This window comes from Peromyscus leucopus, chromosome 11 (assembly GCF_004664715.2).
Source record: "Peromyscus leucopus breed LL Stock chromosome 11, UCI_PerLeu_2.1, whole genome shotgun sequence".
Classification (NCBI taxonomy): Eukaryota; Metazoa; Chordata; class Mammalia; order Rodentia; family Cricetidae; genus Peromyscus; species Peromyscus leucopus.
Genome location: NC_051072.1, coordinates 30981540 through 30996939, shown reverse-complemented (window position 1 = coordinate 30996939; position 15400 = coordinate 30981540). Strand labels below are relative to the sequence as shown.

Sequence of the window (15400 nt, the reverse complement as noted above, 5' to 3'; positions counted from 1 at the left end):
ATACTAACCCAAATGTCAGTCTATATGATAGAATGTCCCTATCTCTGATCATTACTAATAACCATCATTTTAACTGAGACATGGCAGACATTCTTCATTTTCATTTCTCAGATGATGAATAAAAGTGTTGGTTCTCATTCAGTGACTATCTAGGAACGTAATATATGCAGGCATCATATGATTCAATGATAAACATGTCAGGCCATGACTTTCTTACTTTCACAAAATTTCAGGTGCTCTGATGATAACTAAGACGCAAAGTCAGCACTGTTCTTAAGTGTAGAGCAAATATGTATGTGCTGTAGAGAATCCAAGATATGCCTTGGTGTGGCGATTTGAGAAGTGAATTAAAGGATACTTTGGACATAAAAGCATGTAGTTGAAGAACTTTCTAGATGGAGGATCCAGAAATAGCTGAGTAAGAATATCTGAGTTACTTGAAAGAAACAATAATGAATGTATAAGGTGCAGCAGAATATCATGTAGATGAGAAAACTATGTAGACTGAAGCAAATTGGACTTTATTCTGAAAGCAACAAGAAGCCATTAAAGAGTTTTAAGGACAAAAGGGCAGTAAAATGACCCTTTTGAAAATAGTCTCTGTCCAAATCATGAAAATTAGCTGAGAATTGTAGCAAGGCATGCAACAGAGACACTGTGCCTGTAGTTAGAAAGTTAGCCATGAGTTTAGTGCCGAGATAAAGTGGCTTTGACTAAAACGGTGGTAAGAAAGGTGCAGATAAATAAAGAATCGTTGAAACTTTGGCATGTATAATATAACATGATTTTTTACATGTCATATGAATTGAATTGAAGAAATATATAATTCAGGGACTTGGTGTTTTAAAAGGATATTATATTCTGCATATGAAAACAACTTAAATGTAGCTAGGGATATTAGCATATTGATAGAGTACCTGCCTATCATTTTCAAGGCCCTGGGTCCAATTCCAAGCATCACCAAAATAAAAAAAATGTATTTTAAAAATCATCTGAAAATATAAAAAAGTGACTTTTTTTTCTTGTAATGCTGAATGTCTGGTATTTACCATGCTCCTTATTTCCTGCAGTGATCATTTTAGTTCTATTTTATGATTTGAGCATGCAAAAACAGGGTTACACTTAACATTGACATTTTCACTTACCAGTACCACCCACTTTCAAATCATCACAGCTTGTTCTGCATTTCTCTTGCATTCAGCATTGTATACAAAAAAAAAAAGGTCAATAAAGACATCCTGAGGCTAAACCCAGAATGAAAAATCATTTTCATAAACATCCAAATTTCAGGAATATACTCACATCTTAGAACTATTTTAAAATTCCATATATTATTATACTTTAAACTAATGTAAAGGATGAAATATTTGAGATTAAAAACAACTTCTAGGAATTTTAGGAAACAATTTATAATGCATGGGAAATGCAGGAGGGTATATAGAAACAGTAGGGAAAATGGGAATAGTCAAAAAGAAATACATAGAAACGGTATGTTAGATAAATGATCAATCAAGGCTAGCATAGATGGTTTAGCTCAAATTCAGAGGCTTGGTATCCAATTCAAGTTGTTCAACCTAGGATTCTATGAATATATCATCAACAAGATTGAGATGTGAAATAGCTTGAAGATTCCTCAAAAAAAGATAGAATTAGAACTTTTATGAGCTGGGGAGATAGCTTAGATTGGTGAAGTACTTGCAGGACTGGAGAATCCCTTGGGCTTGCTGGTCGACCACTTTAGCCAAATCAGGGAATGAAATTTTCATTTGTCTTAAAAATGAAAAATTGAGACCTGTTGAGAAAGACATCCAACAGCGACTGCTGACTTTCACAAGTATGCATGCAGATGGCTATGCATACTTGCACCCTTGCATGCACATGGCATGCACACTTGCACATGTATTCACCCTCCCACACAAATTGAGTTTGCATATGTTCCAGACATATACTCCTTTGTATATACCCCAATGAATCATAGACAGCTTCAGATAGAGAAACTTGAATTTCCATGTATATCTTGACACTTTTCCCAATAGTCAAGTTAAGAAACAGCCCAGATGGTCTTCAACACATGAATGGGTAAATAAAATGTGATAAATTCACAGTGGGGTTTTACTCATCCATATAGAAGATTGAAATTATATCATTTGTAAGAAAATGGATTGAACTGAACATAATCATATTAACTGAAATAGCAACTCTCATAAAAAAATCAAGCATCACATTTTTCTATCACCTGGGAGCTAGTTGAAGAAAAAGAGCATGAAGTAGAAGGGAGGCCATGTATGTGGAAGAGAACTAGAAGACTGGGAAAGGGTAAAAACTGAAGAGTAGGATAAGTGTGATCTAAGTATGCATGCATGGAAGTTCCCTAATAAAACCCTTGCTTTTTATAGCTAATGTATGTCGGTGAGATGATTGCAAACCTAATAGTTTTCATAGATTCATGGCATTTATATTCCACATTCCTTTTCTTATGTCTTATGGAGGGTTTGTTCAATGATGCCAACATAGGTGTTGTAGGCTGCAACTGCAAATCTTCTAAAGAAACCACAGTGGCTATCACAATACATAGAGTCAGGAAAGGGTGAATGAGGTTGAAGTTAGAACTAATCATGGAAATTACAATGTGATTTAAAAATCCAGCACACAAAAATGATTATCAATATCATCAAGAGTTGCACTTGGCTTTGTGGTCAATGTTTACTTTGTTTAAAACAAAGGAAGCATTATGGGTTTTGAATTTCAGTTCTGAGTATGGAGTTATAATCACCTCTTAGAAGCAACAAGTTAGGAAGTGGAAATGAAGGAGGCAATTTGTAACTTTTTATCTATAACCACAGTTCTTTAAGGAGTAAATGAAGGTAAATTGTTATGTAATTTTACAGAAGAAATCAAGGGAAGGTTTAAACACTATGTTCATAATTATAGAGTGTAAAGGAAGATTTGAGATATGGAAGATGGAAAAACACCATTTTATGACAATAAACCAATAAATAATGCCTAAACTTAATCTATATAAGAAACAGAAGCAAAGCATCTCCAAACATGAAGACTGCTGGGATAGAGGATGGGCTACTACTATTCATAAAAAGTGCTCTTTTTATCTGGCACTGAGTAAGTTTCAAAAATGCTATATTGCTACAACTAATACAAACATGGATAGTCTTTAACTTTTTTAATCCGTGAGCCTGTGTAAAACTTTGTACATTCAGTTTATTTCATTCTCCAAACACCACTCCATGTCTTCTTCAAAGTCTGATTTTTGCCCACTGCCCTGCACCCTTTTCTTCAACTATCTAATTATTGACCACTCTCCATTTAAACTCTGGATTCTGTCACTTATGTTTTTTTTTTTTATTCTCCTCTCAAATTTAGGTAGTTATTATCCATATCCTTAACTTGAACCACTTCCCTATCTCAGCTGCTTTTAAAATGCTACTTCTGTTTTGTACCAGCTTTCTCCTCAGTTGACACATCATCCTTTGGTCTCTTAGTCATCGATGACGTGTGTATTTCCTTCTCTGAGTGCCTGACCTACATATAAGCATGGCCACATGCCATCAGCCACTTAAACTTAGCTTTCCAAAAACTGAATTTATTTTTCCCTGCTCTCACTCAGATATGCTTCCTCATGTCCTAAGATAACCTGTACTTGTCATAGAGACCGGACATGGAAATTTAATGTTTGTTAAACTTCAACCTGCTGTGTCCTAAATGTAGACTTCGGATTCAGGAGATCTGGGTAGAGGTTACAAATACATATTTCTAATTTGTTTTCTAATTGCTAGTGGCATTTGATGATGTTTTAACAATTGATCCAGTACTGTGGAGATAGATCATTAGGCAATAATTCCTACTCTACAAGCATGAAGACCCCAGTTTGAATCCCTACCTCTGGCATAAAAATCCAGGCATGTGCTGTAATCCCAGCCTTAGGGAAGAGAAACAGGTAATACAGAGGGCTCACTGACCAGCAAGACTAACTACAATGAGAAGTTGTCATTCAAAGAGAGACCCTGCCTAAAGGCTGTAAGGTGGAGAGCAATAGATAGACACTGCACATCCTGATACTCACAATAGTACATTCACACACACACACACACACACACACACACACACACACACACACACACACACACACACCTATGTATGTGAATAGATTGTTTTCCAAATAAATCATTTCGAAATTGTTAGACAAATAATTACTAGGCAAAGTGAATTATTAAAATAAGTAATGCACTAAAAAAAACAAACAACTCAATTTGAGTAAGCTATAATAAATATCTCTGCTGACTCCTCACAGGAGATCTTGCCTTGGAGGAGTTGGGAATGGGGGGGTAGGTTGAAGGAGAAGGCTAGGGGGCTGGAGGAGGAAGGACAGGGGAATCTGTGGTTGATATGCAAAATGAATAGAAAAATCTCTTAATAAAAAAGGGGGAAATAAATAAATATATAAATATCCATATAATGTTGGATCAATAAAATAAGAAGTCATACAACTGAATACCACCTTAAGTTAATCTGGAGTACAGAAAAAGTGACATTTGAGAGAAAATGTAACTATATTCAACCAAGACAATAAAATTTTTATGCATAATGCTCTCCTGTAGCTGAGTGTCAATTTTCCATTCCATAAATGGACAAAAAAGCAGATATTTTCCTTATGCATGTAGGCTTAACAAATAGGCATTGGTTTGCTCCACCAAGTAAAGTAATATTATTATTATTAATTTTTTTTGCTGCATTTCACATACCTGAGAAGCATGGCAAGGAATAAGACATGTAAAGTATCATATGCTTCAAGGTTACAGTTTTAATGTTTTGAGCAGTTGGGCACCAGTGCATTATGGAATGAAAGCAGAGATGACTAAAGAAAGAATGAAACCATGATTGGGCCAGAATTAATCACACATCTGTGGTTACATATTAGTGAGTGTAAGAGTCTTGGAAGCCAACCCTTTGTTTATTTTTTTTCTAATGTTAAATATTTTCAGGACTCACTGGACTGCAGACTATATTCCACAAAATTTTGTCTAAAATTAAAGAACACAATGAAACCGGAGAAATACAATGTTAACAAGAACACAAAATCCAAGAATCTTCCATAGCATAAATTCTCCATGAGCCCAATTTTTGATAATCGAGGCTTGCTGAGTTTCTGGCGGCTTAAATGCCAAAACGCCTGGGGTTAGGTATGCATCTCTAGTAAGGAAGTTACAATCAAGATTATCCCACAGAATTCCAAACCTTTTTTTTTTTTTCCCAAGGAAGTTTCCAGAAATAAAGACAGATTCTAATCTAGCTACCTACATTATCTTGCATAGAGTCTGATAGAGAAGTCACTGAAACTTCTGTGCCCCAACAGCTTGGAGGAAGGAGGAAGAAGAACAAATCCCAAATCCTTTGAAGGAGACTATCAGAGAATATACAAGTTTGATATCTCCATCAAAGTTTAATGAATATTTTCCTCAACTATTAATCAGTTATACACAATGGCAGTGAAGAGTTGACACATAAGATCAAAATGTTATGTCATGTTGCTTCAGAAGGGTGGATGCCAGCATGCAGGTTTCTTGGCTTTAAACACTTCAAACAGGCGGCTTCTCCTCCTCCTCCTCCTCCTCATCCTCATCCTCATCCCTTTTCAACGAAAAATGGTATAGTTATTGAATGAAGAATTTTTTTGTGACAAAGTGATATTTCAGTTTAGGGTAATAGTTGATAAAACTGAATCTCTGGAAAAACTATTAAAGGATTTCCTGTTTTATGTAGGAAAATAGTGAAAGACTGTAGTTACTTGATACTTAAAATTTCTCAGTTAGTGATGCTTGCCATCAATCACTAATTGCAGGTTCTGTAACTGTGTGTACCCAATAAAGAGACATAGACCTTTCAGCCAGGACTCTGTCATCAGAAAAAGATAGAAAACATATCATTTGTGTTTTATTTAATGAAAGAATCATCTCAGTAACATTACCCTATGTAAAAACCTAAATTTTTTATATTGATTCTATCATCACTGCAGTGAAAATAATTTGCTGTTTTGGAACCACATATTGTGACACATGCCATTAATCCAAGCACTTGAGAGACAGAAGGAGGTGTATATATGTGAGTTCAAAATAGGGCTGGTCAAAGCAGTCCAGGACTGCAGTGACCCTGTCTTAATAGATATAGAGATAGATATAGATAGATAAATAGAGATAGAGATAGATATTAATAGATAAATATGGATGCATAAATATAGTATACAAACTATAGTATTTTTGAATGTCTGCATTAAGAATACTTGGAGAATGCCTCCCAAAGTTTAATGTATATATGAACCATAGAAGAACTATTCTTAAAGATATGGATTTGATGCCTGTAATTCTTCTCTTCCAATAGTTTCTCAAATATCTGTGTTCAAATGCTCCTATTTGGTGAAGCTGAGTAGTTATCTTAGCAGAATTTTGTATGTGTTTATGCAAAAATAAAAGACACTTGAATGAAGACATCTCTAGGATTACATGCAATCATTAGCTTTTCCCAAAGCTTCTCCTCCCTAGGTCTTAGAAACAATCAATTTTTAGAATTAGTCCCTTAAATGAAATTGAATATCTGTTAAACTCTGCCTATAAAAATACTGTAGAACTAGTCTCCTACTGATATTCTCTCCAGCATTCTTTGTCACTAAGAAACTATGGTCTTCAAAGAATGGTCAAGTTTTTTGCTTCTAGATTCAAATTTTAACTAGGTTCAGATCTTAGTCAGAGGTTTAAGATACAGCTCTTTGTGCTAGGAAAAGTTACTAGACTTCTCTCTCAAATGTCAACCAAGAGTGTCTTGAGTTCTTCCACAACTCAACTAGTAAAGCCTAGAGCCCACCCCACCTCATTTTATTCTGGCCTATCAAAAGCCCTTCAGGTGCCTGCCCTGAAAAACTTTCTCCCAGAGTTCAGGGAAGGTGCTACAAGCAGCGGGAATTCTAATCTTAGGAATATCAAATGAATCTACTTATCTGAGGGTATATCAATAAATCTATGCACACTATGCTCTTTCAGTCCATCACTTTATTGTTCTAAGTAGCTTCAACTCTGCCCCAGATCTCTCTGCTGTTCTTTGTTCTGCTGCTTCTCTAAATCTACAGCTTCTTTTCAGCTTCATTCTTAGCTCCTCTCTTGCCTGACTCCTTATATTTCTAGCAGGAGACTCCTTGCAATCCTCAGAAAAATTTCAAAACCCTCAAGGTCATAGCACATTACTAGAACAGAGGACAAGGAGCCATTACCATAGTAACACAAGGTTCCAAGGTCTCAGGACCAGAGGAGAGGGAGCAATGCAGCAAACTCTGAGACATTGCTTTTTATCAGAAGACTCATCAAGTGAAGAATTGGCAGGCTGTTGTTAGGGTGTTTTGTGTTAGTTGCCTTGGTGAGACACCTGTGACTCTGACCTTGTGCATAACTGTAAAGTTTCAAACTTATGATCTATATACAAAATCCTTTACTCTAGTTTGGACTTGTGCTGAAGTAAAAATGAGCTAAATGTGTGCAGTTTCTGTGAGACTGAGGAGAGATTATTATTTTCTGTGTTAGTCTGAGCAAAAGGAACAAAGCAGACTTGGGTAAGTGTCCACAGTCTCATGGGACAATGGATCCGGCTATGAAGCATGTCCTAGTATATTTTCTATATATTAAAATGATACAGCCGAATGAAAAGCCATCTTCCTGACCACCCACAGATATATGTGCCCATAAGATTGAGATGTAATCATGAGATTACACACACACATTTTATGAAAATGCATGGTAATGGGGAGACATTATAGCTGTAATTGCATAAGAAGTTTACAACAAGAAACAGCCAATTCATTCAAAAGGCAATAACTCCAACACACCTTGTGTGATGGCTTAGTCCTCTAACAGAGCCCTTGGTTTTGATAGGTTGACCTTTTGAACAATAGTTTTCCCCTGCTGTATACACCCACGGCCTTTTGCTACCAGCTGCTCTTAATTCCGGCCCCAATCTTTCTGTCTCAGAGCTACAGTTCAAAATTCACCCTGAGCTCCTGTCATGCCTTTTCTCCACATCTCATTCTTTTCAGGATATGGTCACCTACATAAAATACCTTATACAGTATGACACCCATAAGCACGTTAGACCTTGGTGCTCTAGTTCCTGCCTCAGCAAGGATTTACTCTTTTTATTACAGAGTATTCCAGTGTTATTGAATGTGGTGCAACAGCACATAGGATGACTTCTAACGTGGCCTAACAGTGTTTTCTATTTTTTTCCTTCATTTATAGTATAAGCAAGTGGAACAATACATGTCATTCCATAAGTTACCAGCTGACATGCGCCAGAAGATACATGACTACTATGAACACCGATACCAAGGCAAGATCTTTGATGAAGAAAATATTCTCAATGAACTTAATGATCCCCTGAGAGAGGTAAGATTTACTGTCCTTGATATGAGTGACACACTATTATCAATTATTTCTGTTCTTCTAGGCAGTCCTTTAGTCTGCATTGTAACTTATTTAAAAGCATAATCAGAACTACATGCTAATACATTAGTTGTTGCCTTTATTCATCTTTTTGTTTCTTCCCTGAGAGACTTCTAATTATTTCAAAAAGAATATCAGAGAATCATTCCTTTACGACTCTTATTCCATTTAATGTATTCATGACTCTCAAAAGTACATTCTACTGCTTTGTTGTCCCCATGTTCCCAACATCCCATTCTTTTATGCTGGCCTTCTTTTGGTTTGAATTTTTGATAGTTTATCCTTGCCTTCATACATTTTCTCTGCTCATCCTTGGAATCCTGATCAGGAGATCCTAGCCTGCTTCCAGTAAATCAGCTCTTGGTATCTCACGGAGATATTTTTGTGGCCCCAAAAGGCACTCTCAGCACCCTCTTCCCATCCCTTCCCCAAACTCTCCCCTCTGCTACCAGTCACTTCGCTCCTAAACCCAATTGGATGCTTTTGATTCCCTCATCGAACAGTGCTTGGCTCTCAACTTCTCTTTTTACCAAATTTCCTATAGATTTTCTGTGTAATGGTTACATTGTGGTGTGATCATCAAGTATTTACCACACCTTGTAGCCCTTGAAAATTATCAAAGCCATACTGGTAATGAGTCCTTCTCTAAACTGATGAGAGCTGAGAGCGCTTTGTTACACTGCTAACAAGACACAAACCCTGATTCCCCTGCTGAGCCTCTTTACACAGAAGCATTCACTGGAGCTCTGGAGTTTCATTCCCTGACTCTGAACTTGTTTTCTTTCATTTATTTTATTATACATTTTTAGTCTAAGCATTTTAATTCAAATTCTTTTTCATGAATTTCATTTTCTTAAAAGCTTTACTATATCCCCTGGCACCATGTAAGTTATGTAATGAAGTCATTATCTTCCATCAGTGAAACACTCAACTCTTGAAATCTTTCTGAAATTTTTAGTTATTCTTTCAGGTCACTTTGAATATAAAATTTGAGATCTATTTTAGACCTTTTTTTTTTTTCAACTTGTGCACATCCTATCTCTAGTTTACATTCACAGTACATCTCACATGCATGCCTTACATCCTCTTCCCCACTGCCACAATCTGAAATTTGCACTTCTTAGTTTTCTCTAGCCTTGAGTCTACTTTCTCTTTATTGCCCTTAAACCAACACAGATGGTACGAATTTTCTTGTGGACATGAGCTATCATTTCTCTGCTCAGGAACATTTTGATCGTTAGGTTATGAGTTCAAGCTTTCTGCACTCTGGCTCCAGCTACCTTTGGAGTTTTCATTTCTACGATTGTCTTGAAAAGTGATCTGTACCCAAAGGGGGACACCTTGTTGTCTTGCATCAACATCAATGATAATAATTTCTCACTCTACATAGTATGTTTTCCAGAAATGATGCTCATCTCTTGATAATCTAGTTCCAGCAATACTTTATCACTCCCTTCTTTGATACAAGGCTAAATCTAGTATTTCTTTTCAATGAACCCAAGAGTACTTAGTTTGAAATTTTTATGTACTACTTTCCTATTGCTTTTTTATTTTTCTCCTCCTTTGCCTTGAAATTTCTTTAACCATAAGTGTTCTTTTGTCTACATTTTAGTTTTTTTCCCTTTGTTAATATTCTTCACACATTTAACATAGAATAGCAACAAAATATTTTCATTTCAACTTTTCTCTTTTATAACCATCTCTACACTACAGTTGTTACATCCTCTAAAATTTATTTGTATTGTGAAAAGCTATAAAATGTGTGAAAGGGTTCTAAAAATAAAACAAATATCAGCTATTATGTTGTTATAACTTATTTTTTCTTCTGCTTCTTAATAGAATTAGAATGTATAACTCTTTGGGCTTTGTAAAATATAACTCAAATGTATTTTGTATTTTTACTATTTAAGAAAAGCATTCCATTTATTTTGTTTCTTAAACCGCCAGTTGTGTTTGCTGGAACACTTTCCTTTTACTTCTTTTCATATCCAAATCTCAAGACAATTGAGTCAGTTTAAGGTTTTCAATGGTCTCAAGAAGTTCAGAGATGACCCAGGCCGGGTAACAGGAGAGAGACAAAGGCACTCCAAGAAACAGTGACAGAGGCAAAGAGAAAGTTCAAAGAGAGGAAGGTAAGCTACAACTCAGATTTTAATGCACAAAGGCCAGAGAAAGGTAGGATCACAGCCTAAGATGTCCTGAAATAGTGCAAAAAGCTAACAGAGCAAGTGCAAAATGTACTTTAAGAAATTTCGCCCTATGTGTCATAGTCCATTGTAATGAAAACGAAAGAAAAAAAAAACTCAATGTGTTGTGAAATGACTAGAGATTTTCTGGATATGATGCTCTGTGTGCTTTCCTCTTGTCACATCATGATCTTCAGTGAAGAAAGAGTCCAGTATTCACTTTTATCTGTATCACCACCAACGTCCCATTTCATTACTTCTTACAATCAATTTACCACCTGGTTGTCACTTTTTTTTTTAAGTTATTGAAATGCCATCTTCTCAGGTTCTTGACATCTTTTGCCTCAACTTTTAGGTGCAATAACAACTTGGGCTTTCCATTGGCAGCTCAAATGTAACTTGTAATTGGACTGCCACGTTGACTTTAACAGAACCCGATTAATGGTGTCAAGCTTTTCTTAGAATTCAAACATGAAGTGCATCTCCTGAAGGAAGTACAGCCTCCTTACCATGTCAAAAGGAAACTATGGCAGTGCTTCTCCACCTTCCTAAATCTGTGATCCTTTAATACAGTTCCTTATGTTGTACAGACCCCCCAACGATAAAATCATTTTGTTGCTACTTCATAACTCTAAGTTTGCTACTGTTATGAATCATAATGTAAATATATGATATGCAGAATATCTGGCATGGGATCCCTAGAAGGGTTGCAACCCATGGGTTGAGAAACACTGCTTTGTGGGCTGTTTTTATCTTTATATATTTATGCTAATTTTTCACCATTAAGAAATTATTGATAAATTTCTTTTAAAAAGTTCTGATTACCTCTTTCTTTTTTTTTTCATGCTGTTCTCTCCTCGATCTTTTCTACTCATTTTAGTTTTACTTCCATTGGTTATTCTTACCAGACATTCCGTTCTCCATACATTTTACCATCACGACTTTGTCTCTGTACAGTGATTATCATTTGTGATTTTATTGTCTCGTTCATGTCTGCAAGCCTTTTGAGACTAGAATCTGTGTCACAATTACATTTGTATCTCCAATGATGAGTATGTACCAGTAATTCATAGAATGATTACGGAGTTAGATGATTTTTATTATAATCGTGAATAAAAACCAGATTCGGAATCATGCCTGCTTGATAAAATTAGATTTCCTAGAAATGGAAGCACTTGCCATCCTTACAAAATGAAAACTTTTTGTTCCTCTGACATTAGAATAACACAAAAATCTGTACTTTAATGCTGTAATATGTATTTGAAGGATAAGTAGAAGAGGATAAGTGTGGAGAAACAATAACTGTCCTAGTTAGCCTGACATATCAATTTGACAGATCAGGGTCATCTGAGAGGAAAACTTCCATTGAGGAATTGTTTACATCAGATAAGCCTGTGGGCATGACTGTGGGCATTTGTCTTGTCAAATGATATAAGCTGCCCATGTCCACTGTGGGAAGTCACATCCCTATGCAGATACTCCTTAGCATGAACCTGGGAATGAGCCAACAAGCCACATTTCTTCTTCAAGTATCTGCTTGAATTCCTTAAATGACAGGCTGTGACTTGAAAGTACAAACCAAATAAACCCTTTTGTCCCCAAGTCCCTTTTGGTCAGAGTATTTTATCATAACCATAGAAATCAAACTAGAACAATAGCATTAGTCATTACTGAAATAAAATTTGAATCTAAAACAATGTTCAGTCATAGCAGAAATTAGGTAATTTATCTTTGCCGTATGTTAGAGACTACTTGCCGAAACCTTTAACAAATAATTGGCTCATGCATATTGTTCAAGTCTCGATATTAATGCTAATTTATCAAAGAATCCTTCCCTGGGCAATTCATCCAGATCAACTCCTTTGTAACTACTCTCCATCACATTTGCTGTGTGCACATCATGTGCCTTGCTTTCTCTTAATGTATACTTGTGTGCTCTCTGTTCTGTCACACAATGAGTTTTTGAAAAGGGACCTTGTCTTTCTTGATTCCTTCACCCTCCCTAATCCTACATATAACTTATATTAATTAATTATTCAGTAAATAAGTACAAATAAATATGGATCGCATACCTGGCAACTCATCTCAGAGAATCATTGATTGTCAGTGTAGCTGGAGAATTTTGTCTATAAGAGAGTGGCATTTGGAGGAGTGAGAACAGCACTTCTAGGCATGGCGAGCTTCATTCTTACAGCCTAGTATCATTGTATATTTGATAATGGCCGATATACTTTTCCTCACTATTTGCAAAAATATGCTTACGGTCTGTATTCATTTGTAATTGTGTTGCAATACGTGCACTGTATGCAAGGTAGTTCTGTTTTATTTGCAGCCATTTTTATATTCTAACTTTCAATGTGCTATGGGTTAGTTGTTTAACAAAGAGTTAAGGAATAGGGGTAGGGAGTGATCGTCAATCTAGCACATTATGGAAGGAATATGAATATCCTTTCTGCTCACTGTAATCCAGTAGCATTCATGAAATACATGAAAGATATCACTCTTCCGCCAAATTCAGATGATGGTAACTGACAGTTTGATTTTTAACTTTATTATGACAATATAATGTTTGTGGATGATATTACTGCCCTTATTAAAGAGATCTCATACACTTCTTTTTCATGCTGTTATATGGGCACATGCTTAAAAGATGTCTGTGTATAGGCAAGAGTACCCTAATCAAACTCAAACTGCTAGTACTTAATCTTACACTTTTCACACACTAGAGCTTGGTAAATAAATTTATACTGTTTTTAAGCCAGGAAGTCTGTGATGTTTCTGACCACAGCAGCCCAAATTAACTACTCTAAACTAATCACCATGCAATTCTGCACAGAAAATGCTCAATGAATCATCAAGCAATTGATGGTGACTGGCCCATCCAAAGCCAGGTAGTGACACATCCAGGACATTGGAGATTCACAGGGGAAGAGGTTCTTGTCAGTTCAGCACTGGCTAAGCCTCAGAACCTGGACACTGAGCTCTAGCAAAATCTTCCCTGTTGTGGGAATGAAGTGATTACAAATGTGTCTTAAAATCTCCCTTCATTTCTCTGTGAGCTAACATAGTGTGGCTCAAAGTAGAAGAACAAGTACAATTTTCTAAGAAAATTTCTTTAAGATGGTACCCAGAAAATTACTATCTTAATTCAGGAAATTTATATTGTGCTGTATTCACCATTTCTCCTGCCTATAATCTTGGTGCTTTGCAGGTATGCCTAGTCAAAATTACATGCTTGCTGACTTAGGAATCTGTGAGCTATAGGCACCCCCACACCCTCCCAGATATCCAAACATATGCTGGCTTTCTTTGTCTTAGATAGTCTTAATCCTTTGTTGGCACTTGTAATTATATATGCTCTTCCCTCTCTGTAAGAAATAGTGAGTGAACACAAGTTTTTGACAGGCAGATTAGGACCATGATCGACAGTACAGTATCATACCACTAACCAGCACTAACTAAACGGGTGGTTTCAAGCTATTTCTTAATTAATTTGCCATTGCTTTCCTCATGTTTAAATGCAGAGGTTGAAAATATTAACTACGCCAAAGGGTGCTGTTAAAACTAAGAAGGTAAAATATGTAAAAGATGAGGAAAGTGCCCGGTACATAGCAAACATATATATTTTTTTAAATATTAAATAGTCAAGTAATTCAGTGCAGACTAGGCTATCATTGTAGCCTTAATGGCTTTTATGGTTCAGTGAAAGACATATTTGAAAAACATCAAGTATAACTAACTATATGTAAGGCACTGAAAGGGCGATTCAAAGTATTAGGACAACATGCAGGAGACACTGAACTAGACCTTACTGTATGTCCCATTTCTTTTGGAAGTTATTCAAACAATTTGCTAGTAGCTCTCCCTTCGTTTCAGCTTGCAGCTCTCTGGAGGCAATGCCCCGAGCATCAAAACTTGACACGGAAATATTAAGATCATAAGACTGACGTGTACTTTAGTAATGACAGCAGTATATTTAAAAATGAAATTTGATTAGAAATATTCAGTGAACTCTACCCCTTGCTTATGGGTGCTTGTTGGAATGCATATGAAGAAGGAGGAGGAGGAGGAGGAGGAGGAGGAGGAGGAGGAGGAGGAGGAGGAGGAGAAGAAGAAGAAGAAGAAGAAGAAGAAGAAGAAGAAGAAGAAGAAGAAGAAGAAGAAGAAGAAGAAGAAGAAGGTCTATTTTTGGCATGATTGGTCTTACCCTGATTCCACTGGAGCAGAATGGCAAACCTAACACTCAAGAAAGAGGCTAACGCCCTTCTAAGCCAGTCTCCAATGTTCAGAATGGTTCTATTTTTAAACAATGATGTGTGAGGAGCTGAGGGCTGAAAATAGGTACAGATCATGTGCCCCAGGAGATTTTCAAACATCAGTATATTTCATTCTCGTAAGACATGAAATGGACTGAGCGTATTAGCCTGGCCTCTGACCTTTAATTTGTAAGATGGGTTTGTTACACTAGAAGGCAAAATTAGTGTGAATACTTAGTGTAATTTTGAATCACTTTTAACAGTCTACACCTGAGTACCTAAAATATATTTTAAATTACATTTTGTTAAAATTAACCAAGTAGGCTAGATGCATTGCATTGTAAAGCTATGCCTGCCTCCCAAAGTTATCATGTATTTATGTAACAGGCACAAGTAACAAAGGATGAGATAAAGAATATGATCTTCCAGAGGGTTTAATTCCAAGAACTTTTTACTGTTGTTT

At 36.1% G+C, this 15400-nt stretch overlaps 1 protein-coding gene across 1 annotated transcript in view; it reads left to right on the top strand.

Annotated features, from left to right (window-relative positions):
- Hcn1 (hyperpolarization activated cyclic nucleotide gated potassium channel 1) overlaps window positions 1-15400 on the top strand; it is a 384202-nt gene that overhangs the window by 305515 nt on the left and 63287 nt on the right. Inside the window, exon 5 of the mRNA XM_028885374.2 lies at window positions 8292-8438. Within this exon, the coding sequence (XP_028741207.1) occupies window positions 8292-8438 (147 nt within the window). The remainder of the gene's footprint in view (window positions 1-8291; window positions 8439-15400) is intronic.